Raw genomic sequence first — 24375 nt, forward strand, 5'->3', positions numbered from 1 at the left:
TGAGAGAAAAGGCAGAATTGCTTTATTTTTGCATCAAATCGTCAGGTGCGTAACTCTCTCCTTTCTACCTCGAAAACGATAAACTAAGGAAAGCCTGGCCAGTGCCCGACCCCAGGCCCGGCCTCAGTTGCCTCTGCCGGCAGGCCTGCGGTCAGTGCGTCCAGAGTTCGTCCCTTCTCAGGTTCCATCTCACTTGGCCTCGCTAACCAACTGCGGGCAGCAAGAGCGTTTGAGTTTTAGTCAAAATGAGCCAAACACACAGCCACGAGGCCTCTGGAATCTTTAATGACTTCAAACACAGAAGTGCAGCTAGCACAGCCTTTCTGCTCGGGGAGAGGTCCGAGCGCGTCTGCCGGTGGAGGGTCGCGGGGCCCGGGGCCTCAGAGGCAGGAGTGACCAGGCCAGCACCAGGGTTGGGGGCCCAGCGTGGTGACATCACGCAGGCCCCCACAGCGCCCGCGTGGGCGGCCTGGCCTCAGAAGCAGTAGGACGTGTGGGTGACCCAGTGGGCCGACTCCTCCTTGGAGCGCTTGGCGGAGCTGTGGGTCGTGAAAATGGACTTGTACGCTTCCGACTGCTCGCCGTCGGCGATGGAGCGCTTTGTGGTGCCACCGGACGGCTTCACAAGTTTTCCAGAAGAGCTTCCATTCACTGTTAGGAAAATGAAAAGCCAAACATTACACGGCTGGGACTAAAGATCATTCCATATACCACATTCACAAAGGGAGAAAAGTATTCCTGTTACTCCTGGGAATTTTCCTCCTTCTCTCTTGGGACGAAGGTGGAAAAGCATCGTTTCAATCACCAACTCCTATAAGCAGATGAAGCTGCGGCAGAGAGCCATCATGTAAAACCACACTGACTCCCTGCCATGCGCTCACTGGTCCCAGCTCCATGCAGCCTGAGTCAGCCCCTCTGCACGAGGCGAAGTGGAGGCCCGGGAGGCTGGGGGATCTCTCCTGGCTGGCAGCCTCTATGTGGCGAGTGGGAATGGGGCCCTATTAACCACTGCGGAAGCTACTTGCAACATAAGAGAACACATTCTCTTACCCAAAGAACAGTCGAGAGTTCCAGGAGAAACGCGCTGGACTCTGGACCACATGCCGAATGGCTGAGAACCTGGGGGCGCAAGGAGGCTCGGAGTGCCATGGGGTGCACACAGACCCCAGCCTTCAAGGGACCGGGCCATCCCTGCCCTGCGCCCTGCGCCTCGGCCTCTAACGAGCCTCTGGGGCATGTGTTTGCTCGGCACCAAGTGTGTACTCGACAGGACACTGAACAAGTGGCACTTGTGCCCGGACTCCTTCAGTCCTGACAGGCTCCTGCTCGGGGTAACCCGGCTGTTCCTCAGCCGCCCAGGAGAGCTCAGTGAACTACTCAGGAACATGACTTCAGAGTGCCTCAGTTTCTGAGTTCAGTGCAATAAACTGTGAGATAGCCTCTGGGTCTCAGTGGGACCCACCTGCACTTCTGGGAGCCGGGCTGATTTTCTTCTCCCGGGAGTCAAGGCTGGGTTCTTCAGGCTTCTCTGTCTGAACTGTGGATGGCCCTGCGGGTTCTGTAAAAGCAACAGAGGAAGTAAAACAGAAACAAAAGCATGAACTTCTACACACGCCTTGCAGCTTATTTTGCTAAAGTAAGGTCCTCTTTTAGCATCTCACCTTCACTGACGTCGGTTTTGGAGACAGACTCTGCCGCCTTCGGTTTCTTTGCTTTCTGCAAAAAGAGGAAGCTGGAGGTGTGACAGGTCCCCTCAACACCGGCACCCGCGGGCTGCCGCCACCCCGCCAGCCTCATGCCAGGCCCGCAGTTCAGGCAGGCGGGTGTTCATTCTGAAGGTGACCTCAATACACCACTAAGTCTAAACCTGGACAATCTGCCTCACACATGAATATATCTGTAGAGATCTACTTAAATTTTACATCCAGAAATCACATTCTCTGAAATTTTACTGAAGATGACAGATTTCAGTGGTAAGTCAATGTTAATGGTAACTCTTGTACACAAGGGCAGTTAAATGAGTAATAACGGCACATTAAATGAGTCCATAACAGCACATAAAGTCCAGCCAGCATAAACATAAATTGACTCTTAACCATTCCAGGACTTTTTCAAAGTTGCCAAACTGCTTTGATATTTGCTTATTTAACTATTAGGACCTGAGGCTTATGCGGAAGGATACCTTGGCCAACTCTCCTAAACTCTGGATTACTCGGGCATTAGAATTCTGTTGCTCTTAATAGTGATATGTGTCAGAAAAAATATTTTATTTTTTTTTTAATTTATTTATTTATTTTTATTTATTTATTCATTTTAGAGAGGAGAGAGGAGAGAGAGAGAGAAAGAAAGAGAGAGAAGGGGGAGGAGCAGGAAGCATCAACTCCCATATGTGCCTTGACCAGGCAAGCCAGGGTTTTGAACCGGCGACCTCAGCATTTCCAGGTTGACGCTTTATCCACTGCGCCACCACAGGTCAGGCAGAAAAAAGATTTTAAATATGCAACTAACTACCCTAAGACCACATAGCTGGGTTAGAAGTGATTCAATCACAAAAAGGATAACTAGGACCTGTTCATTCAGAGAATTTCCTTTAAAATACCATTTGCCGCCTGACCAGGTGGTGGTGCAGTGGATAGAGCGTCAGACTGGGATGCGGAAGGACCCAGGTTCGAGACCCTGAAGTCGCCAGCTTGAGCGCAGGCTCATTTGGCTTGAGCAAAAAAACAGCTCACCAGCTTGGACCAGGTAGCTGGTTCAAGCAAGGGGTCACTCGGTCTGCTGAAGGCCTGCAGTCAAGGCACACGAGAAAGCAATCAATGAACAACTAAGGAGTCCCAACGAAAAAGTGATGATTGATGCTTCTCATCTCTCTCCGTTACTGTCTGTCTGTCCCTATCTATCTCTCTCTCTGTCCCTGTAAAAAATAAAAATACCATTTGCTCAAGTAGCCAAAAGCTGGCACTACAGATACACAACTGAATTATTTCAGAAGGTTCCCATCACTAGACAACATGGGGAAAAGGTCTTTCTCGGGCAGTAGCCTTGAACTTATAATACACATATGCAAAGTGATTTGTAACACATGGAAGACATAAAAACCTCTGTTCCTTCACACTCAAATCCGAGGAGAATACGTAGTCCTCAAAGAAAGAGAGCTGCTGAGTGCTGCGGTTGGGTCACAGCTGTGGTTATTTGAAAAGCACAGCAATAAGGAGTCAGGGGAATGCTGCCCTGTCTCTCGCTGTGAGTCTATTTGGGAAATATTTTGGTGTCCTGGTAGCAGTATCCAAGAGGCATTCCCAGAAGCTCTGGTGAGTGCTTTGTGGAGAGGGACACGTTAGTCCCCCAGGGCTGGGAACAACTTGGCAGGAAACCTGGAACATGGCAGACAACTCATTATAGTCAGGTAGTGAACGACCACACGCATAACTCCAGGATCTTCCGCTGAGAGACAATTTTCCTTCTGCTTTTCAAAAACTGAGCTTGATCAACAAAGAACAAACAGATCCTTTTTGGTAATTGTCCATTACCAAAACTATCTCAAGCTTTTTCCTTCTTTTTGCTTGATAATAATGGAATCACAGTAATTTTGAAAATCAACTTGGAATGAATGCATGTAGATAGATCTGCTTTTAAACCTGCATCCAGCCCTTTAAATATTTCTCAAGACTGTTGTACTGACGTGACACCTTATGAAAAAACTGATCTACAGAATACTTCTAGTAAATCTGAGGACAAGTTTGGGCACAATTCCTTGTTACTACAGAACCATTTACAGGCATTATTTATTTTCTACCTAAGTACAGTGATAAAAGGAGGAAATGCAGATGGATTTGGCTCTGGATTCCTACATGATAACAACAGCGCTCCCACATTCACCAGCATCAGCCTTCAGCCTTTTGACTATGAATTATATTACTGTGGGGTGGCACAGTCCCTGCCCCTTCCTCTATAATAATCAAGACAAACTGAAAAATCTTTATTTACTGTATCACTGCCAATTATTTTTTCAGTTTTATGTTTTCAGGATATGGAAACTAATATTTTAATATTTCAAGTATTCTTTTGTCTTAGTTATCACATGAAGTGATCTTAAAAAAAAAAATGGCCCTGGCCAGTTGGTTCAGCAGTAGAGTGTTGGTTAGTGTGTGGAAGTACCAGGTTCAATTCCTAGTCAAGGCACACAGGAGAAGTGATCTTCTGCTTTTCTACCACTCTCCTTTCTCCTCCTCCCATAGTCATAGCTCAAATGGTTTGAGCAAGTTGGCCCCGGGTGCTGAGGATGGCTCCATAGCCTTGCCTCAGGTGCTAAAATAGCTCTGTTACCGAGCAACAGCTCCAGAGAGGCAGAGAATTGCCTGGTAGGGGGCTTGCTGGGTGGATCACGGTCGGGGGGCATGCAGGAGTCTGTCTCTGCCTACCCACCTCTCACTCAACATAAAAAAAATGAAAACTTTGCCATTCACAAAGACTAAGGCTATCATCCAGAATCAATGGCACACTGAATGAGTTTTTGGCTGATAAACTCTTTGGAACCTGCTTGGTATGTCAATCCACAGTTCTACTGCTTATGGAAATGGATTCCAAACCAGGGGCCATGAACAAGGCCTTCAAGCTGCACATCCACCTGGAGCTCCAGCCACCCTTCTGGAGAGCTGGGGCAGCACTCACACCTGGCTCCCTGCAGGAGGCTGAGGAAGGCCAGGAAGGCAACAGAGGCTCCTGGGCTGCCCACATCTCCAGGGACTCCTGGGACTCCTGGGACACTCAACTCTGGGCAGCCCGGGCTCCTCAGCTGTGCTGGGCACTCTTTCTTGACTTTACAAGCCATGAACCCTGAGTATGTGTGGGTGTCCCTCAGTATGTGTGGGGGGCTGCTCCTGGGACCCCCACGACACTAAGATCTGAGGATGCTCAGTCCCTAGTCCCTTTCATAAAACGGCATTTATGTAAAAGGTACTGGCATGGCCCACATCTGCAGAGAGGCTGTAGCAGGGCGTGCCTGCCCACCACTTCTTTCGTGTGGCTTCAGCACATGCTCAGTATGTTCGGCTCTGCTTTCTGAAACTTTCTGGGATGTTTTCTCCCCGCATATTTTCAATTCAGGGTTGGCTGTGAACGCACTGATGCAAAACCTGCGGAAACGGAGGGCCGACCGTACTCTTAAATCAGTGGGAGCACAGAAATCATGGTGGCCGCCGTTCCCTCTGTCCACCCTCCTGACAACGCCCTCCCTCCAGGCCCTGTCACGATTCCCGTCCTACGCAAGTACAGCCACTGACGAAGACACTGAGTGAGGAGAGAAGCCCTGTGCCCAGTGCGGCCGGGCCGGGACTGGAATCCTTCTCGACCCCAGGCCCCTCCAGGTTGTAAAAAGCGCCTGTTACTGCAGACCTGAAGCAGCGCCAGCATGGGGTGGGGGCAGGGCTGGGGGTGGGGGTGGTGGTTTGGCAGGCAGAACCTGGGAGCCAGACAGACCCAGTGGCAGAGGGACACAGGACTCCCGTTACCTTTCCCAGCCTCGCCCTCAGCCTTCTCTCCTCCATCCTGCTCTTCAGCGTCTCCACGTCCTCCTTGGTGCCATTGAGCACAATGACGTCATCCTCCTGGAAGGCCGCCCCACACTGGAGAGCAAAAGAAGACACACTCCATCACCAGGCGGGCAGCGCCCCTCAGACCCTTGCTCCCAGTCCACACAGCCCTCGGCTCCTGCCGTCCTGCCGCCCCCTTAGCTGGGTTAGTTACTGTGGTTCTGTCTCCAGAACCATTGCTCTGGACCAGCTCCTTTTCTAGGGTGGGTATGGTACGTCCTCGACTGAAAAGTCCCTCCTTTAAGCCCCAAGTCCTAAGTTAGGTGCCGCAGAGAAGCTATATGAACAATGAGCAGGTGCCTACTACAGTGTCCGGCCAGCAGCCAGGACCACCGCTGATGAGAAGGAGCTGTTTTCGTCATCACGCAGGGAGGCCGAGGGGAGGAGGTCCCCCCAGGACGCCCCACACTGTGGGAGCCGGGGCAGAGCCTTCCGTTGGGGGTGTCCTCCTTGGGAAGGGGAGGAAAAGATCCTGTGGGAAGAGTCAGGTGGTAGATGAGGCCCATGGGGCTGGGGCCATGGCACCGGTAACCCTCCTGAGGACACAGCCAAGGCGGGAAGGCGCCCCCCGGTTCCCTGAGCCCCACTCTCCCCCTTGGCTACTCTGGCTCCCAGTGGTGTCTCCCCCACACTCCTCGCAGCTCTCTCCTCTGGATGTGACGACAGACTCTGTCCTGCATGCTGTATGCCCAGGGCTGTATTTTTTTTTTTTTTTCATTTTTCTGAAGCTGGAAACAGGGAGAGACAGTCAGACAGACTCCCGCATGCGCCCGACCGGGATCCACCCGGCACGCCCACCAGGGGCGATGCTCTGCCCATCCTGGGCGTCGCCATGTTGCGACCAGAGCCACTCCAGCGCCTGAGGCAGAGGCCACAGAGCCATCCCCCAGCGCCCGGGACATCTCCGCTCCAATGGAGCCCTGGCTGCGGGAGGGGAAGAGAGAGACAGAGAGGAAAGCGCGGCGGAGGGGTGGAGAAGCAAATGGGCGCTTCTCCTGTGTGCCCTGGCCGGGAATCGAACCCGGGTCCTCCGCATGCTAGGCCGACGCTCTACTGCTGAGCCAACCGGCCAGGGCCCCCAGGGCTGTATTTTTAAAGTCGATTAGCCACTAACAATAAAAAGTTGGAAACCTCTCACATTAAGAATTGAGGTATCTTGGTCTTTATCTCCAAAATTTAAAAGATCCACTAACCCCAGACCCAGATCCTCAACGCCTCAACTGTCTGGACCTGAGCAGGGATGCCCCTGAATATAGGGCACAAGACTCCCCCACTGGCGACAGGCCCTGTGGCTTGTGTGTGGTGTGGGCCTGACCCTGGCAGACTTCTGCCTAACCCCAGGAACTTGAGTGGAGCGGCCCATCCCTGGAGGACAAGTGAAACCAGGGCAGCAGGTTTCTGTCACCATGGCCACTGCCAAGCTAAAGGGCAGAGGTCACTTTAGAAAGGGGGGACAGGCTGCTTCAGAGACACAGGGGCGCAACAGGACTGTCCTCTCTCTGCTTTGATGTATGCACACTATAAAAAACACCCGTGTTTTCCTGCAAATGCACTTTTCTAAGTGTACTGTTACTGCACAGTTAAAGTCATATATTTATTTTAAATTCTGCTTCCTTTTACCACTTTTAACTTAGATGTCCAAAAAATAGGGGTCAAATAGATCATAACACATTCCTAAACAGGAGGAGTACATAGTTATTTTAGAATTTTGTTTTTAACTGAGACAGAGAGTGTCAGAGAGACAGACAGACAGGAAGGGAGAGAGATGAGAAGCATCAATTCTTCAATGCTGCACCTTAGTTGTTCATTGATTGCTCTCTCATGTGTGCCTTGGTGGGGGAGCTACAGCAGAGCAAGTGACCCCTTGCTCAAGCCAGTGACCTTGGGCTTCAAGCCCAAGCCAGCAACCTTTTGGCTCAAGGTAGCAACCATGGGGTCACGTCTATGATCCCATGCTCAAGCCAGCGGCTCTGCGCTCAAGCCGGGAGCCTGCGCTCAAGCTGGCGACCTTGGCACTTCGAACTTGGGTTCTCCATGTCCTAGTCCAATGCTCTATCCACTGTGCCGCTGGCCTGGTCAGGCTCCTGTAGAATTTCAGACAGCATAGAATATACTTACCATATATTTAGAAAGAGCAGACTAGAAACTGCATATTCCTATGTCCCCTGGATGTGGATTTTTTAAAGGAAAGCACTGGAAAAAAGGCCATTCATGTCCAATAGTCTATTTTGTAAATTACATGTATATGTGCTATGTCCACTTTATTTATTAAGGCTTTCATTAAAAAACATTTTAATTATTTATTCATTTTAGATGAGGGGGGGGGAGAGAGAAGTGGGGGAGGAGCAGAAAGCATCAACTCCCATATGTGCCTTGACCAGGCAAGCCCAGGGTTTCGAACCAGCGACCTTAGCAGTCCAGGTTGACACTTTATCCACTGCGCCACCACAGGTCAGGCCTCATTAAAAAACATTTTAATTTAATTAACTTGTACAAGCAGTTGATACATTATGCCTTTTAACCTTTTCCTCACCTATTAGCCTTCTGTACACTGATTACATGGTGTCCCCCACCCCCACAAGTAAGCCTGGTTTTCAGTTGCGTTTTCCTTAGAGCAGCGGTTCTCAACCTGTGGGTCTCGACCCCGGCGGGGTCGCCTAAAGCCATTGGAAAATACATAATGCATATCAGGTATTTATATTCCAAATCATAACTGTAGCAAAATTACAGTTATGAAGTAGCCACCAAAATTATTTTTTGGTTTGGGGTCACCGCAACATGAGGAACTGTATTGCAGGGTCACGGCATTGGAAAGGTTGAGAACCACTGCCTTAGAGCCACAGGAGTGGGAGGCTGTACGTAGGCAGCACCATGGTCACTGCAGTTTTTCCTTCTCTAGGCTTTTTAGCTTAGAGACTCTTCCTCCTTCCAGGTTAAGGCCCTGAGGTAACAGGTGAAACAAGCCTTACCTCAGGACAAGACATTATGAATGGACCTGCTGGCCAGATCAATAGCACCCGCAGGACAATTTTTAAAACAAACAGGGTGTAAGGGACAAGCTACAGTAAGCATCACAGGCTGGCAGGGGGCCTTTCCACACATGAAAGGAACTTCCTTTCTGGTTCCCTCTCCTCGTGGAAGTGGCACCCCTTCACACACACATACCCAGGGTCTCACCACAACGCTGCATGAAGCTGTTCTGCATAAAAAGCATATACATCCCCCACACACAGCAATGCTGCAACCCCTTAAGTGTAAACAGCCTTGGTTCTTTCTGTCCAATTAAGAAATCTTCCCACGGCAACAGCAACATTTGTTCTACAAAGGCACCTTGTCTGGAGTCACCCACAGCAGCTGAAGCAAACCTGTGCTTGTCTGACAAGCACCGAGCTCAGGCGTCTGGACACACGCGAGGATGGTTAGTCTCTCCGGGGTGTGTGTGGGTCACATCTCCTGGCTCACTGCTCTACCAGAGGGGTCTGCGGGAGCCCTGAAGACGGTGCCGGCCAGTGAGAAGCTGTAAAGCCTGTGGAAGGAAGGGTCTTAAGGGCACAAGTCTCCAGCTTTGGAGGCTGATGAAAGGGAGGGTGCACTAACAGTGAGCAGACTCCACCCCTGCGAGGTGCTGGCACAGGTGGGGGCGCCTGGTGGAGCCAGAGGACAGAGGGGGCAAAGCTTCCCCCTTGTCCCTGAAATCAGGCCCCCTGGAGAGCAAACTGGCACACTCGGTTTGTTCTGATTGCTACTTAGGAAGCATTTAATCATCCCTTTCATGAAAAAGGGCCAGAGAACCAAATCTGACCTCCTTCCTACTTTGAAAGGTGTTTGAAGGCTCTGACCCATGACAGCCAGATGCCACCAGCTTACAGAATACAAGAACCAGGCTGCATGGCCTGCCCTCTGGGCCAGGTGTTTTCTGTCGTCTCACTTTGATTTGTAAGGGTCCCAGAGCAGCAGCTATTTTCCAATCTACGTGTCAGAATGAAGAAGACGAAACCTCCAGGGACAGAAGGGCAATGAAACCTGCCGAGCGACTGTTTATGTGACTTAAGCTGCAGTCACTGCAAGAGGAACCCCTGACGGAGAGAAGGACTAGGGACCCGGGCAGGATCCCACCCACGGACTAGAAAAGACATCTCTGGGTACGTGCTTGTCACCGACGCAGAGGTCAGGGATGGCAGAGGCTGAGCAGGTATTATTAGTGAAACAAAATGTTTTTCTCTGCCTCCTTTATGATTTTAAAATAGAAATACTGGAATGCCAGTAATACTGTAAAATGCAGCTGTCGCAGGCATCTTTTTCTCTCAAAAAAGTCCTCATTTTTTTTGTTTAATCCAAAGAAAATAAGAGTGAAATGTTTTCAAGTATGAGATCAGTTAAGAGTTTACAATGTGAAATGCCACTTGTTCATTCCTCTAATATCTTTTATTTATTTGATGAGAGAGAGAGAGAGAGAGAGAGAGAGAGAGAGAGAGAGAGAAGGGGGGAAGAGCAGGAAGCATCAACTCCCATATGTGCCTTGACCAGGCAAGCCCAGGGTTCTGAACCGAAACCTCGGCATTCCAGGTCGACACTTTTCTTATCCACCACGCCACCACAGGTCAGGCCACTTGTTCACTTCTCACGTGGGAGAAAATAAGTGAGTCAACCTTGAGGCCACGTCCAAGTTCTCAGTTACATTTTGTGCCAATAATAAAGATGTCATTTTTGTTGTAGTTGTTTTGAGTAGATATCCGAAAGTTTCACTCTTCATATCAAAAGGTTTGAGATAATGTAAATATATGCATTTTAGGAAAAGGCATGTTCTGATTAAGACATCTCTTTCATTGGAAAGGACTGTCTTTTAATTCCAAGTTAGTCTAATATTATTAGCTTAAACAGCTCAAGAAAATACTGTGTTAACTTGCAGGGTGCTTTTGGACATCATTCTGAGCCCAGAGGCCAGCCAAAATAAGATACAAAATTTTCAATGCTGTGCTATAGGGACTTATTTTTTTAGGACAAACATACAGTATATCGAGAGAGCACCTGACACTCCTGTTCTGGGGTCCACACTACTCCGAGGCACTAAGCACCCCGATTCCACACAAGCACTGAGCACCCCCCTTCCTGGCCAGGCTCAGCAGGAGGCTCGTCACCGTCTGCTCCCGTGCCCCCATGCTGGGGTCCCTGTGAGGCAGGCACTGTCAGACCCCCATCTGCAGACCAGAGTGGGAGATAAGTTGTTTAATCCATGTAAGCTAGGATTAATGACTTAAACAGTAATATTCTATTTTTTATTTTATTTATTCATTTTTAGAGAGGAGAGAGAGAGGGAGACAGAGGGGGGGGGAGTGGAAGCATCAACTCCCTTATGTGCCTTGACCAGGCAAGCCCAGGGTTTCGAACCGGCGACCTCAGCATTTCCAGGTCGACGCTTTATCCACTGCGCCACCACAGGTCAGGCCAACAGTAATATTCTAGAATATATGGCAACATATTTTAAGTTTGTCTTTAAAGATGCCTGTTCATTATCTATTTGCTCATGGGAATTGGAATTACCTTTTTTAAAAAAAGTATAACAGCAGAAAGAGTTTACATGGGATGTTGTCAACTCCCCCTGAAGAGTCTTTATAACAAATTAAATGCTATCACAATGAAATTCAAATGCCCTTAAATAAAGTGTAGTAGCAGTGATACTCGATACCAAATCCATATTGCTGACTTCTGTTTTTGACTGTCAGGGCTTGTTGGGGGCAGGGAGAGACTGCAGAAGGCAAAGAAAAGGAGGAAAACTTACTGGCCCTAATAATTAGGATAGTGATGTTTTTTGAAACTACTCATTGAAAGTATTTTATGCTTGGACAAACACATAAAATGTAAAACAATCCCATTCTGAGAACTGTAATTGGACATCATTTCTGTTACAGAGATTCTAGCACTATAAAAAAGGGAGGGGAGAAAAAAATATTTAAATACCACCCTTAACCATAACTTCGGTGATTATTTCTACTGAAAGATATTTTACACTATCTCTTGGATGTGATATGTCTTCAGTGAACTAAATGTATAATTTTCAAAACATTATTCAGCCTGACTGCTGGTGGTGCAGTAGCATTGACCTGGGACGCTTAGGTCCCAGGTTCAAAACTCCAAGGTTGCTGGCTTGAGCATGGGCTCATCCAGCTTGAGTGCAGACTCACCGGGTTGAGCACGGATAACTGAAATGATCCCATGGTCGCTGGTTGAACAAGGGGTCAGTGGTTCGGCTTGAACACCCCCCCCCCCCCCCCGTCAAGGCGTTATAAGAGGCAATCAATGAACAGCTAAAGTGACACAACCTCAAGATGATATGCTTCTCATCTTTCTCCCTTCCTGTCTGTCTGTCTCTCTTGCTAAAAATCACCCCCAAAACAAAAAACACATCATTCATTGTTTGGAAGCTATTTAATTTTATTGTACACTATATATATTTTAATGATGCTACCTACAATATGATGCTGATGTGGAGGACTAAAAGCTTAGTAAAGTATATAAAAGCCCAGGAAATGTAAGTTAAGGAATGACAGCACAGGAAGAAAAACCTTAAAATGCGCACACGCTCTCTCTCATACACACAATTTTAGAAGAACTTGTGCTTTCAGTAATATTTCAATATAACCTTTTGTGGAGGAAAACAGCAGTTCAAAACCCAGCAGGACTGTACTTTCTTATGACCTGCATACTCCCTCAGCCTTGGATAACAACACATTTCTTGGAAATGGACTTAGTGCAAGTGACACGTATAACACTTACACTTGGACTATGGCCACAAAGCTGACTTCATGATCTAAAAACAAACACACAACAAAAACATCACCAAAACCAAGGCTAGGAAATGTCTGCAGAACTGACAATGGTGCCCCTCACTATTTAGAAAGGAAAGACTGCGGGCCCTCCAGAGCGGACGCCTGTGGGGCTCGTCCCTTCTCTACCAGCTGTTCAGCGAGAGCAACAGCAGGACCCGCACATTCAGGTTCAGCAGCGGTGGACGCTGCAGCTTCGCTCAGCCTGGCTGGCTCCCCAGTGCTCGTGTGGAGCAGTGATGACAGAGCTACACCGGTGACGACACAGCTACCCCCGGTGACGCGAGCTTCCACACACAGGGCATTCTGGTGCACGCCTATTTCTAAGTGTTAACGGAACCTGAGCGAGGAGGCAGACTCAGGCGGGCGACTGTGAACAGGGCACTGACAGGACCAGAGGGAGGAAGGCGGCAGGGCAGCTCAGTGGGTCTCTGTCAGGGAGGAGAAACACGTGCCCGTTTGACCCTGAAGGACAGTGGATTACACACGAGACTTGGCTTCGTTTAATTATTGAAAACTACTGCCTGACCTGTGGTGGCGCAGTGGATAAAGCGTCAACCTGGAAACACTGAGGTTGCCGGTTCAAAACCTGGCTTGCCTGGTCAAGGCACATATGGGAGTTGATGCTTCCTGCTCCTCCCTCTTCTCTCTCTCTCTCTCTCCCCCCCTCCTCTCTAAAATGAATAAAAAAAAAAATTTTTAAAAACCCCACATGTATAGCCTGACCTGTGATGGTGCAGTGGATAAAACGTCAACCTGGAACCCTGAGGTTGCCGGTTCGAAACCCTAGGCTTGCCTGGTCAAAGCACATACAGCAAGCAAGCAACGAACAACTAGCATGAAGCAACTATGAGTTGATACTTCCCATTCCATGCTCCCCTCTCTCCTGTCTCTGTAAAATCAATAAAGTATTTTAAAAAATGGTTTTATTTTAGAGACCAGATTGATCTGTGTTCATTATAGATTTTTTAATTTATTCACTTTTAGAGAGAAAGGAGAGAGAGAGAGAAGGGGGAGGAGTAGGAAGCATCAACTCCCATATGTGCCTTGACCAGACAAAGCCAGGGTTTCGAACTGGTGACCTCAGCATTCCAAGTTGACGCTTTATCCACTGAGCCAGCACAGGCCAGACAAAATGTGAACATTATAATGATGGTTTTGTGTGTTATAAAAATGGCTTTAAAGGTATACTACAACGTTTCACATTAGGGGCATTCAACACACTCTCACTGAAACAAACCAAGTTGCAGAAACTCTCAGACGTTGCTGGTGGGAATGAAAAATGGTACAGCTGCTCTGGAAAACTTCTGGCCGAAGTTTCTGAAAGAGTTAAACAAACATCCTCAGAGGAGTCAGCCATTTACCCCCAGAGAAACAAAGATAGAAGTCCGTACAAAGACATGTGCACAAATGCTTACAGCATCTCATAATATCCTAAGACTGGAAGCACTTCGTATCCACTGGCAGGGCTCAGCAATGGGAAGGGGGCGGTGGGGATACGATGTAAATGAACTCCAGAGTCACTATCTGGAGGGAAATGAGCCAGGCAAAGTGCAGGGTGTGAGTCCGTCTATACAAGACATAGAGCATGCCAACAGGTCTGCTGTGACAGCATGTCAGTGACTGTCCACGGAGGCTGGGAGGAGGGGTAAGGGGCATGCCTGTCACTGTGCCTGTGGGGACGGTTTCCCAGGCGCAGACACACATAAAAACTGACTAAAGCATACACTTTAAGTATGAGTACTTCAATAAAGTTGGGGGGAGGGTTTACAACACCCTAAATTCTATCTGTTGTTATTTTAGGAAGCTTAAAGAAAAACATTTCAAACCATGGTAATAAGGCATTTGGAGCATACAACATGAGTCAGCTGCGAGCCAGCAAGCCTGGGCTTCTCCTGTGCACAGCCATCTGCATCTCCATTTTTCTTTATTTAAGGAATCCATCACCGGAGGAATCAGAGGAGAAGCCCACCTACCCAGCAGTAGTGGAATGCGGCTTTTATCCAGACGAACTGTGTTCAGCTTTATTTGAAGGCAAAGAGGCAGCCCCCCAAGTTGCAAAATTTTGTAAAAACACTCATGAATCAGAAATACTTGCTCACCTACACACAGCAGGAAACTGCTCCTGGATGACCCAGGGGTTACATTTCATATCCAGACCCTTGTCTGCAGAGGAGGGCAACTTCTCTCTGGCATATGTTATAACTGGTCATAAGGAGCTGGCCATGTTTGTGCAGCTTCTCAGAGCTATTTATGTTCCTCAAAATGTTTATTGTATTCACATTGATGAAAAGGCCCCCAAAAAGCATATGACTGCTGTGCAGACCCTGATTAACTGTTTTGAAAATATTTTCATTTCATCAAAAAGAGAGAAGGGGGCTAATACTGGCTTTCTAAGACTACAGGCAGAAATTAATTGTATGAAAGATCTAGTCCAGTCCAAACTTCAATGGAACTATGTCATTAATCTTTGTAGACAGGATTTTCCAATCAAAACCAACAGAGAAATCACACACCACATCAGAAGTAAATGGAATGATAAAAATAACACTCCTGGAGTAATCCAACCAGCAAACATTAAATCCAAGACAAGCCAAAGTCCTCCCAAATCCACCCCTGAAGGGAATGTCTATGTATCTCCAAACAAGGGATTCAAGGGGGAACCACCCCATAACTTAACAATTTACTTTGGAAGCGCTTACTATGTGCTAACGAGGAAGTTTGTACAGTTTGTACTGAGTGACATCCGTGCAAGAGACATGCTTCAGTGGTCCAAAGACATCCGCTGCCCAGAGCGACATTACTGGGTGACTCTGAACCGAATAAAAGGTAAGAAAACTCCAGCAATACGCTGTGTGCGCAGATCAGAGGCAGCAGTAGAAGTTAATTCTTAATTGAAGATTCTTTCTATTTCACTTTTATGTGGCGGGGTCAGTACTTCTATACTTGACAAGACCTACCACTAGGGGAGCACAAGGGCCTGAAGTTCGCTGAGACAGCCCTGTTCCCAAACCGCCTGGCTGTCTTTATCCCCTCTCCAGAAAGAAGCATTTACACATCAAATAGAGCCTTTTGAAAATTCTAAGTGCAAATATTTGGAAAGTTCTTCATCCCCTCATTCACTTAATAAACACTACTGGGTACCAACTAGTACTAGGCATTGTGCTAGGGGCTTCTAGAGAATGAAAAATGTTAAAATGATTAATTTTTGGAGGGTAAATATAAAACTTTAGATGGGTTCTCTGAGAGTTAGAGGGAAGCTGATGCCCTCCTTTCAGTGGCCGCATTTTCCCTATGTAGAGAGCTGATTGGCTCCAATGGGAATGAGGCTTTAAGCTTGAACAGCTAAGCCAATCAGTCCAGATGACGGTACAATGAATCCAGCAGAAATCAGTTAGGACTTTTTTATAATCTCCCACATCCATTGAAACTCCCATTTTCAAATCCTCTCAGAGGGCTTACAGAGAAAACAGGATCCAAAGAAACCCAACGCCACGAAGAGCACGTTGTAAAGACTGTTAGTTACTAGAGACGGAGAAAGGGATGGAAAACAAAACCTAGGTGCCACGATGGAGCTGTGAGGCCGTGGTCTGCCCCACCAGCACTGCTGGGATCGTGGCCGCCACCAGCGCCCAGCACGGGGCCTTCACCCAGTGACGGCTGAACCCTGTGAACGAGGCTGAACTTGCTGCCATCGTCTGACTGCGGAGCTGGTACCGACACTGTGCGCTTGTCCCCCCTCCCCCCAGATGCCCCAGGTGCCACACCAAACGCTGGCTGGAAGACGATGTTCGGGTCACTAAATGGAGGAACAAGGAGGGAAATGTTCATGACAGCTGTAAAGGTAAAAACAGAAAAACCACAAAGCCTTCAAATTTTTTAAGAACTAGACAACTGCTGCCTCAGTAACAGAGGGCAGAGACAGACATTCACATTTAAAATAGTCTGGGAATGGTGGTGATCCGATTGGCATGGTGTCAATGTTTACAGACTTTTTTTTTTTTTTTTTTTTACAGAGACAGAGTCAGAAAGAGGGATAGACAGGGACAGACAGACAGGAACGGAGAGATGAGAAGCATCAATCATTACGTTTTTTTGGGGTTTTTTTGCATTTTTCTGAAGCTGGAAACGGGGAGAGACAGTCAGACAGACTCCCGCATGCGCCCGACCGGGATCCACCCGGCATGCCCACCAGGGGCAACGCTCTGCCCATCAGGGGGCGATGCTCTGCCCCTCCGGGGTGTCGCTCTGCCGCGACCAGAGCCACTCTAGCGCCTGGGGCAGAGGCCAAGGAGCCATCTCCAGCACCCGGGCCATCTTTGCTCCAATGGAGCCTTGGCTGCGGGAGGGGAAGAGAGAGACAGAGAGGAAGGAGGGGGGGGCGGAGAAGCAAATGGGCGCTTCTCCTATGTGCCCTGGCTGGGAATCGAACCCGGGTCCCCCGCACGCCAGGCCGACGCTCTACCGCTGAGCCAACTGGCCAGGGCCAATCATTAGTTTTTTGTTGCGCATTGTGACACCTTAGTTGTTCATTGACTGCTTTCTCATATGTACCTTGACTGTGGGCCTTCAGCAGACCTAGTGACCCCTTGCTTGAGCCAACGACCTTGGGTCCAAGCTGGTGAGCTTTTGCTTAAACCAGATGAGCCCGCACTCAAGCTGGCAACCTGGGGGTCTTGAACCTGGGTCCTCAACATCCCAGTCCAATGCTCTATCCACTGCGCCACCGCCTAGTCAGGCTGTTTACAGACTTTTTACGTAAGTATAAAACCCCATCGACCTTGGGCTTCAAGCTAGCAACCTTTGGGCTCAAGCCAGTGACCATGGGATCATGTTGATGACCCCATGTTCAAGCCAGCAACCCTGCACTCAATCTGGTCAGCCTGTGCTCAAGCCAGCAACCTCAGGGTTTGAAGCTGGGACCTCAGCATCCCAGGTTGACACCCTATCCACTGTGCCACCACCGGTCAACGCAGTTCACTTCTTCTTAAAAATAATATTTACTTAAGTTTTTAGAAGTGGATGACTGGGTTGGCAGGGGGACAGAGCAGGGCAGAGCTGAGCAGAGAGAAGAGCAGGGTCTCCCAGTGGACAGAACATTCCCTCGCACACACGCTGAGAGCTCACTTCCCTGCACGTTGGAGGTGATGAGAGAACCCCGCTGAGTGTGGTGGAGGGTTGAGAGAGAGGAGAAAGAGCACGCACAGCGTCAGGCACACAGACATGCTACTGAGCTCAGCCAGAAGGACTGCAATCAGCGCTGGCTTCTATTCATATCACACACTCATTCTGCAAAACCCAAAGGACTGAAGCCAATGACTTACGAAAATCAACGCAGTTCTTATGAACTTACAACCAAGAAAAACACTTAGCAGCTATCAGAATTTAGATTTTACCAGAGAAATGAGTGTTGTTAAACCTCCCTTGTGCTCATAACTAGCTAAAATCCCATAGTATTGACTTAATGGAGCCATTAAATATTTCAGACCACTAACACAATAAATGAAAATGTCCCTTCCATTGTAAATCCAAAATTCAACAGAAAAGCCCCTACCACAGCAATCACAGAAGTCACGTTTAACCTGAACTCCTGTGAAGCAGGGAGGCCTCGCAGGTGAACTCAGGAGAAGCAGATCACTGTGAACGTAAACTGACGCTGAACACGGGCGGCTGCTTTGGTTTCCTTCTGCAGGCCGCTGCATCCAGGATGGCTGTGCACACGGGCCAGGAGACCTGCCATGGGTCATTCACTCGCCTTCCCTGTTTGCCAACTTCGAGCCCTCGGACCCCCTGGTGGTGACGTGCCTGGAGAGGTGGCAGAGGCACAGAGCGCTTCAGCAGGCAGAGGTTCCCGTGGAGCCACACTGGCGTTTTCGGCGGCACAGTCATTTCAATGTGAACTGAACCACTAAGCTGGGAGTTATAAGGCGTGCTTGCTTTCTGTTTCCTTGATTTGAAATAAGAGAACATTCAACCGGCCCTGGCCAGTTTGCTCAGCGCATAGGGCATCAGCCCAGTGTCTGGACATCCCAGGTTCGATTCCCGGTCAGGGCACACATAAGAAGCAACTATCTGCTTCTCTCTCCCTTCTTCTCCCCCTTCTCTCCCTCTTCCCCTCCTGCAGCCAGTGGCTAGACTGGTCTGAGAGTGGGCCTCAGGCAGTGAGGATAGCTCAGCTGATCTGAGCATCGGCCTCAGACTGGGGGTTGCTGGGTGGATCCTGGTCAGGGCACATGTGGAGTCTGTTTCACTATCTCCCCTCCTCTCACTTAAAAACAAACAAACAAACAAAAAAACCCCAAACACTCAACCAAAGAAGAAAAACGGGAAAATGATACTTTGATACAAGTTAGTCCTAAAACGAACCTAAAAAAATGTCCTCGACAAAACTCTGCTATTAATTATAGACCACTCTTATACCTTTGAGAAAAAACTCAGGAGAGAAATATATTGCTACAGATGTATCTAAAAGGCAATGTGTATACATATATATTTTTTTCTTTTCTTTTTTTTTTTTTTTTACAGAGACAGAGAGTGAGTCAGAGAGAGGGATAGACAGGGACAGACAGACAGGAACGTAGAGAGATGAGAAGCATCAATCATTAGTTTTTCGTTGCACAATCCGACACCTTAGTTCATTGATTGCTTTCTCATATGTGCCTTGACCCTGGGCCTTCAGCAGACTGAGTAACCCCTTGCTGGAGCCAGCGACCTTGGGTTCAAGCTGGTGGGCTTTTGCTCTAAGCAGATGAGCCCACGCTCAAGCTGGCGACCTTGGAGTCTCGAACCTGGGTCCTCTGCATCCCAGTCCGACGCTCTATCCACTGCGCCATCGCCTGGTCAGGCTTTTTTTTTTTTTTTTTTTTTGACAGAGAGACAGGCAGGGAGAGAGATGAGAGGCATCAATTCTTTGTTGCAGCACCTTAGTTGTTCATTGATTGCTTTCTCATATGTGCCTTGACCAGGGGGATCCAGCTGAGCCAGTGACCCCTTGCTCAAGCCAGCAACCTCGGGCTCAAGCCAGTGACCTTGGGCTTTAAGCCAGCGATCTTTGGATTCAAGCTAGCGACCATGGGGTCATGCCTATAATCCCACGCTCAAGCCTGTGACCCCGTGGCTCAAGCTGGCAACCTTGGAGTTTTGAACCTGGGCCCTCTGTATCCCAGGCCGATGCTCTATCCACTGTGCCACTGCCTGGTCAGGCTAAAAGGCAGTGTATTTATGGGGACCCACTGATGCAAGGCTTTGATGGCGGGAGTGGAGAGCAGCCTGTGTAAGAAGCGCAGAGAGGGCGCAGGCAGGAGCTCAGCTGGCATGGGACTCCGTCAGCCGGAAAGGCGCTTCGTATCTGCTGTGTGCACTGCCAAGTGGCACATAAGGTGTTGTTTCGGTGTTACGCGCACTTGCCGGTACACTCAGGATGTCCTTGAAAGAGCACAGTCACAGCACAGTGGGCCAGGACTGTGGGAGCTGGGAGGCAGGCCAGAGATGTGAGTCGGACTGGGGGGTGGCAAGTCTGACTGATGAGAGACATGCCCTGCTGCCGAGGCCTAGAACAAACACCTCCTTCATAGAGCCATTTCTCACCACCCCAGTCAAAATAAACTGAACATCTTCACCATGTACTTGGCACCTGACCTCAACAAGGTAGAATGTGATCTTCAGATAACTTGTGTTCCTGCAGGACTGCAGTCTCCTTGAGCACAGGGACTGTCACCTACATCCCTTTTTCCTGTGGGCATGTGTACATCACCTTTAATACAGGAGATATAGTAAGTACTGGTGAATAAATGGCATGAATCAGTTCCTGAATGCATCCTTTGAACTTCGTTTTTTTTGGGGGGGTAAAAGCTTAATGGGGCAGATTATAGATTCTCTATGATGGCTTTCTTCATAATCACCCCAAACTGACTTCTTCCCTACCAGTTACCTTTGCTTGTCTCTGTGTCCCAAATGAATGAAATGACCCAGTGTATCCTCTTCCACATCTGGTTTCTTTTATAGAGGAATTGTTATAAAACTGGTGACCATCTGGTCTAGCTCAAAGCTGCCTTCCCAATGCTGTTAGAGTAAAACCCACACACCCTCATGGAGCTGCTCGGGCCCTACACAAACTGACCCATCCCTGACCCTCCAATCTCACCTACTTCTCCTTTCTGTCCCCCTTCTCCACCACCCCTTCTGTTCCTTGACCCAGCAAAGGCCTCTGTCACTTCTGAGCTTTTGCTCCAAGTTGGCTCGGCCGCCTCCTTCGCACCCTTCAGGTCTTGGCTCAAATCTCTAGAGGTATCCTTCCAACACCACCAAGGTGGCCACTGTCTCCGTGGGACATCACCCTCTGTGTTTCCTTCCTAGCGCCTGTCACAACTGATACTCCTTGCTCAGTCATCAGAGTGTCCATCACTATGACTGGACGGTGGTTCCAGCTGGCAGGGGCTATCAATCTTATCCACCGTGGATCCCACCATACAGTGCTGGAGACAGGGCTGGTCCCATCAGCTGCTCAACAAAGCTTGAATGCAAGAATCACTCACAAGAGAGAGAAACGGTACAGGGAGGTAACAAAGTCTAAGCAGAGTTAATATGGGCGAAAACACAGTACAGAGCTGTTGGCATCCAGGACACTAAACTAAATGCCAGGCTTCCCACAGGCCAGAACACCAGTCACAGTGTTCTGGCTATAGCAGCAACCCGTGAAAGCAAAGTCACCAGCCTTTCATCAGGGACTGAGCAGGCAAGCTCCCAGGTCGAGAGCTCGCTCACTTGGCTGAGCACCAACCGAGGACCCACAACGTGCCCTTGAGAGAATCGGCCTCAAACACTCACGGGAGGAACACAGGATTTTCAGGGCATACTCCAAATGACCCGATAATGATGATACATATTCTTACCCATTTGTCTGAACCCACAGAATGCACAGCAAGAGAGAACTCTAGTGTGAACCCCGGACTCTGGGCCGTGACAATGTGTCACTACAGGCTTATCAATTGTAATGAATGTACTGCTCTGGTGGGATGTTGACAATGGGGAGGCTATGCCTGTTTTGGGGGGAAGCGTAGAGGCAATATGGGAAATCACTTTCCTCTGAATTTTACTGTGAACCTAAAATCACTCTTAAAAAAAGTCTTATTTAAAAAAAAGATAAGGAAAATCCCATGGTTCAGCAGGGAAACTGCCACATAGCCACCGATTACACTGTGATGAGGTTTCTGGGATAACAAGGTGCCCAGCAAACGGGGGAAAGGGTGAGCAGGCGGGGTCCACCGAGGAGCAGTCACTCTGGAACTAAGGTTCCTGGGAAGGCCCCTCCAGGCTGGCGGGTCAGGGTGGAGGGAATAAAGGCACACAATAAAGAACAGCTCTCAGGGAGTGGCCTGAGCTTGGTCTGAGCAGGACAGGCAGGCAGGGACATGTCACAAGAGAAAGTTTGGGTCTGTACTCCCAGCAGTGACAAGCTGTGGAAGGGCTGTAAGCAGAATAACAACTAACTACACTCACGTTTCAGAAAGAACCGGAGGGTGCTGACATGACACATGGAGGGAAGGACCCTAAACCACCTCATTTCCTCAGCTACTGAGAAGGAATAGCTGGTATTTGTCAACAACTCACTGTGTGGCAAACTTCTGCTTTTATCTCTTTCAAGGCTCGTTCAGAAAACACGCAGCCACAGCACCGCAGGAAGCAAAACCTGGAGAAACAGTCCAACTGGAGAATGAGTTCCATGATAATTAAAAAATTATTACCCACATTAGCAATTAACACTTGTTCAGTTTACACAAAGGCCAAGAACCACAACGAAAAATAGTTACGTTTGGTTCCATTTCTATATATGTAAATTAAAGCCACAAACATAGGCAATAATAGTACCATTCCTGTGACCTTGCTTTAAGCCTCTGGAATAAAGTCTTCCCTATAAATAAAAATAAATAAATAGATTTACAAGAACACTATAAATGTAAAAAGTCAAAACACAGAATCAGTACTCAGGAAAAAATATTTTAAACATATATGTGGTTCAGAGTTTATGAATATTAAAAGAGGTATCAAAAGTAGTAATGACAAGAAAACAGAAAACTGGGCAAAGGCATTAACGTGTGGCTCACAAAGGAAATACCAACAGCCAACACATGTGACAGGCGCCTATACTCAATGGTTAAAGAAGTGGTTTCAAAACAACGCATAATGCTTTCCCTCTCGGGCAACAGCAAAGGGGCCGCAGGAGCCCAGGGGCTGATGTCTGTGGAAGCAGCATGTGAGCTGGCGGGTTGGGAGTACAGTGCGGGGACACATGTTAGGAGGACAGTGTGACAGTGCCAGGTGGAGCACTGTAGTACAAACAGCACTGCCTGGGACAGGGAAAGAGAGAAAAGCAACTAAATGTTCATTAGCAGGGGATGGCTGAGAAAATTATCGACACTCATACAGTGTTCAAAAAATACGGTAAATCTCTGTGTAAGACCATAAAAACACGTTCAGATTAGAGAAGTCGCAAAAAAAGCTTACAAAATATGTATGATTCTACGACTGTTTGATAACTCCGCCTGCAGAGGTGTAGGGAAGTGGGCTATGCTGGTGTTGGGAGGGTCTGTAGGGGACATTAAATACCGCGTGGCTGATACTGCCACCTCTGGAGGCCAGCACTGGGGGAAACGGGCAAAATGCACTTTCACGTTTTACTTTACATACCCATCTAAAAATTCCACATTAGAAGGTTCTCCAATTTCCTGGGGATCGCAGCAGCTGCAGCAGCTGCAGACTGCCCTGACAAAAACCCAATTCATGACACTGTATTGAGTTCATTAAATGTTGTTTAGGACCAAAAAAAATCCTATTCTACAGATGCATACTAATTATTAGTAATTTAGGAAACTGTTTTTCTTTAAACAAAGGCTCAATGTTTTTATTATACTACTAGCTCTTTTATATTTTTCTATATATTTAAATCTTTATTAAATATACAAACAAGTGAATTTTCTAGTGCAAAGGCCCTACTAGGAGGAGGGCAGAGCCAAAACAGGCAAAGCTGATTACTGGGAAGAAAAAAAGAGGAAGAGCAAACGAAAGGGAGAAAACTGGAGGAAGCCACAATCAGAGCAGCGGGCTCCAGGTAATCCCTGCTCAGGACCTGGGAATTGAGTTTGTCCTGCTAAGTTCCTCTTCTGGGCTGAACCATGGTTTTCTTAAAAAGAAGTGGGAAGCCAGACACAAAAGGTCACATACTATATGCTTCTATTTATATGAAATACTCAGAATATGTAAAACCATAGAGACAGAAAGCAGATTGGTGGCTGCCAGGGGCCAAGGGAAGGGGGAATTAGGTGTAAGAGACTGGTTCCCAAATATTTCCTGCTTGACCCAAATAGTGAACTCTAGCTTTCTATTTTATTATTTTTAGCTTTATTTAGGTATAATTGGCGAATAGAAAATATGTATATTTCAGGTATACAACCTGATGATCTGATACACTCACACCCCGTGAAATGATCAGCACAATCCAGCTAACTAACACGTCCATCACCTGACATAGTCACCACTCCACAATGAAGAGAGAGGCCTAAATGACTTAAATTCAGACTATCTGAAGAATAATAGAGTCGTAAGGTTATTCGTTTCTGAGCAGTTCCTCTCTCTGGTGTGTTTTGCCACGTACAGCACACATACATCTGACAGATGAATGGACACAAATGTGCCAGATGGACTGTGGCTGTTTATAGTTTATAGTTTTTACTTACTTAAGATGCTTTTCTCCCCTTTACTGAGTGAAAATATACTACCTTTCAACATGCAATGTGTTAGATGGAAGATTCCATCTAGACTACCAGCTATTAAAGATATTTCTAAATGGTGGAAGAGTTGAGAGCTTTGGCTTAAGAGACATTCTATACAAAGACACCTACTAACCTTTTCAACATTCACATTTTTTAAGGGAGAGATATACAGATCACTTATATTTTCTTTCT

General features: G+C 47.9%; 2 protein-coding genes across 3 annotated transcripts in view; one reads left to right on the plus strand and one right to left on the minus strand.

The window, feature by feature from the left end:
• Nucleotides 1–24375, minus strand: part of RTF2 (replication termination factor 2) — a 31064-nt gene continuing 6689 nt past the window's right edge. Inside the window, exons 5-9 of the mRNA XM_066236533.1 lie at nucleotides 22025–22103; nucleotides 5511–5624; nucleotides 1662–1716; nucleotides 1463–1558; nucleotides 1–651 (exon numbers count right to left, since the gene is read on the minus strand). Of these exons, the coding sequence (XP_066092630.1) occupies nucleotides 476–651; nucleotides 1463–1558; nucleotides 1662–1716; nucleotides 5511–5624; nucleotides 22025–22103 (520 nt within the window). The 3' untranslated portion in view covers nucleotides 1–475. The remainder of the gene's footprint in view (nucleotides 652–1462; nucleotides 1559–1661; nucleotides 1717–5510; nucleotides 5625–22024; nucleotides 22104–24375) is intronic.
• On the plus strand, nucleotides 8874–22003 carry LOC136308802 (beta-1,3-galactosyl-O-glycosyl-glycoprotein beta-1,6-N-acetylglucosaminyltransferase 7-like). Of its 2 annotated transcripts, none has more exons than XM_066236532.1 (3): nucleotides 8874–9733; nucleotides 14219–15244; nucleotides 21921–22003. In XM_066236532.1, the coding sequence occupies exons 2-3, from the start codon at nucleotides 14275–14277 to the stop codon at nucleotides 21938–21940; spliced, it is 990 nt and encodes a 329-aa protein (XP_066092629.1). In that variant the 5' UTR covers nucleotides 8874–9733; nucleotides 14219–14274; the 3' UTR covers nucleotides 21941–22003. The 2 variants fall into 2 exon arrangements, with proteins under 2 accessions (XP_066092629.1, XP_066092628.1); XM_066236531.1 differs by having other exon boundaries at nucleotides 21925–22003.

This window comes from Saccopteryx bilineata, chromosome 6 (assembly GCF_036850765.1).
Source record: "Saccopteryx bilineata isolate mSacBil1 chromosome 6, mSacBil1_pri_phased_curated, whole genome shotgun sequence".
NCBI classification, from domain to species: Eukaryota; Metazoa; Chordata; class Mammalia; order Chiroptera; family Emballonuridae; genus Saccopteryx; species Saccopteryx bilineata.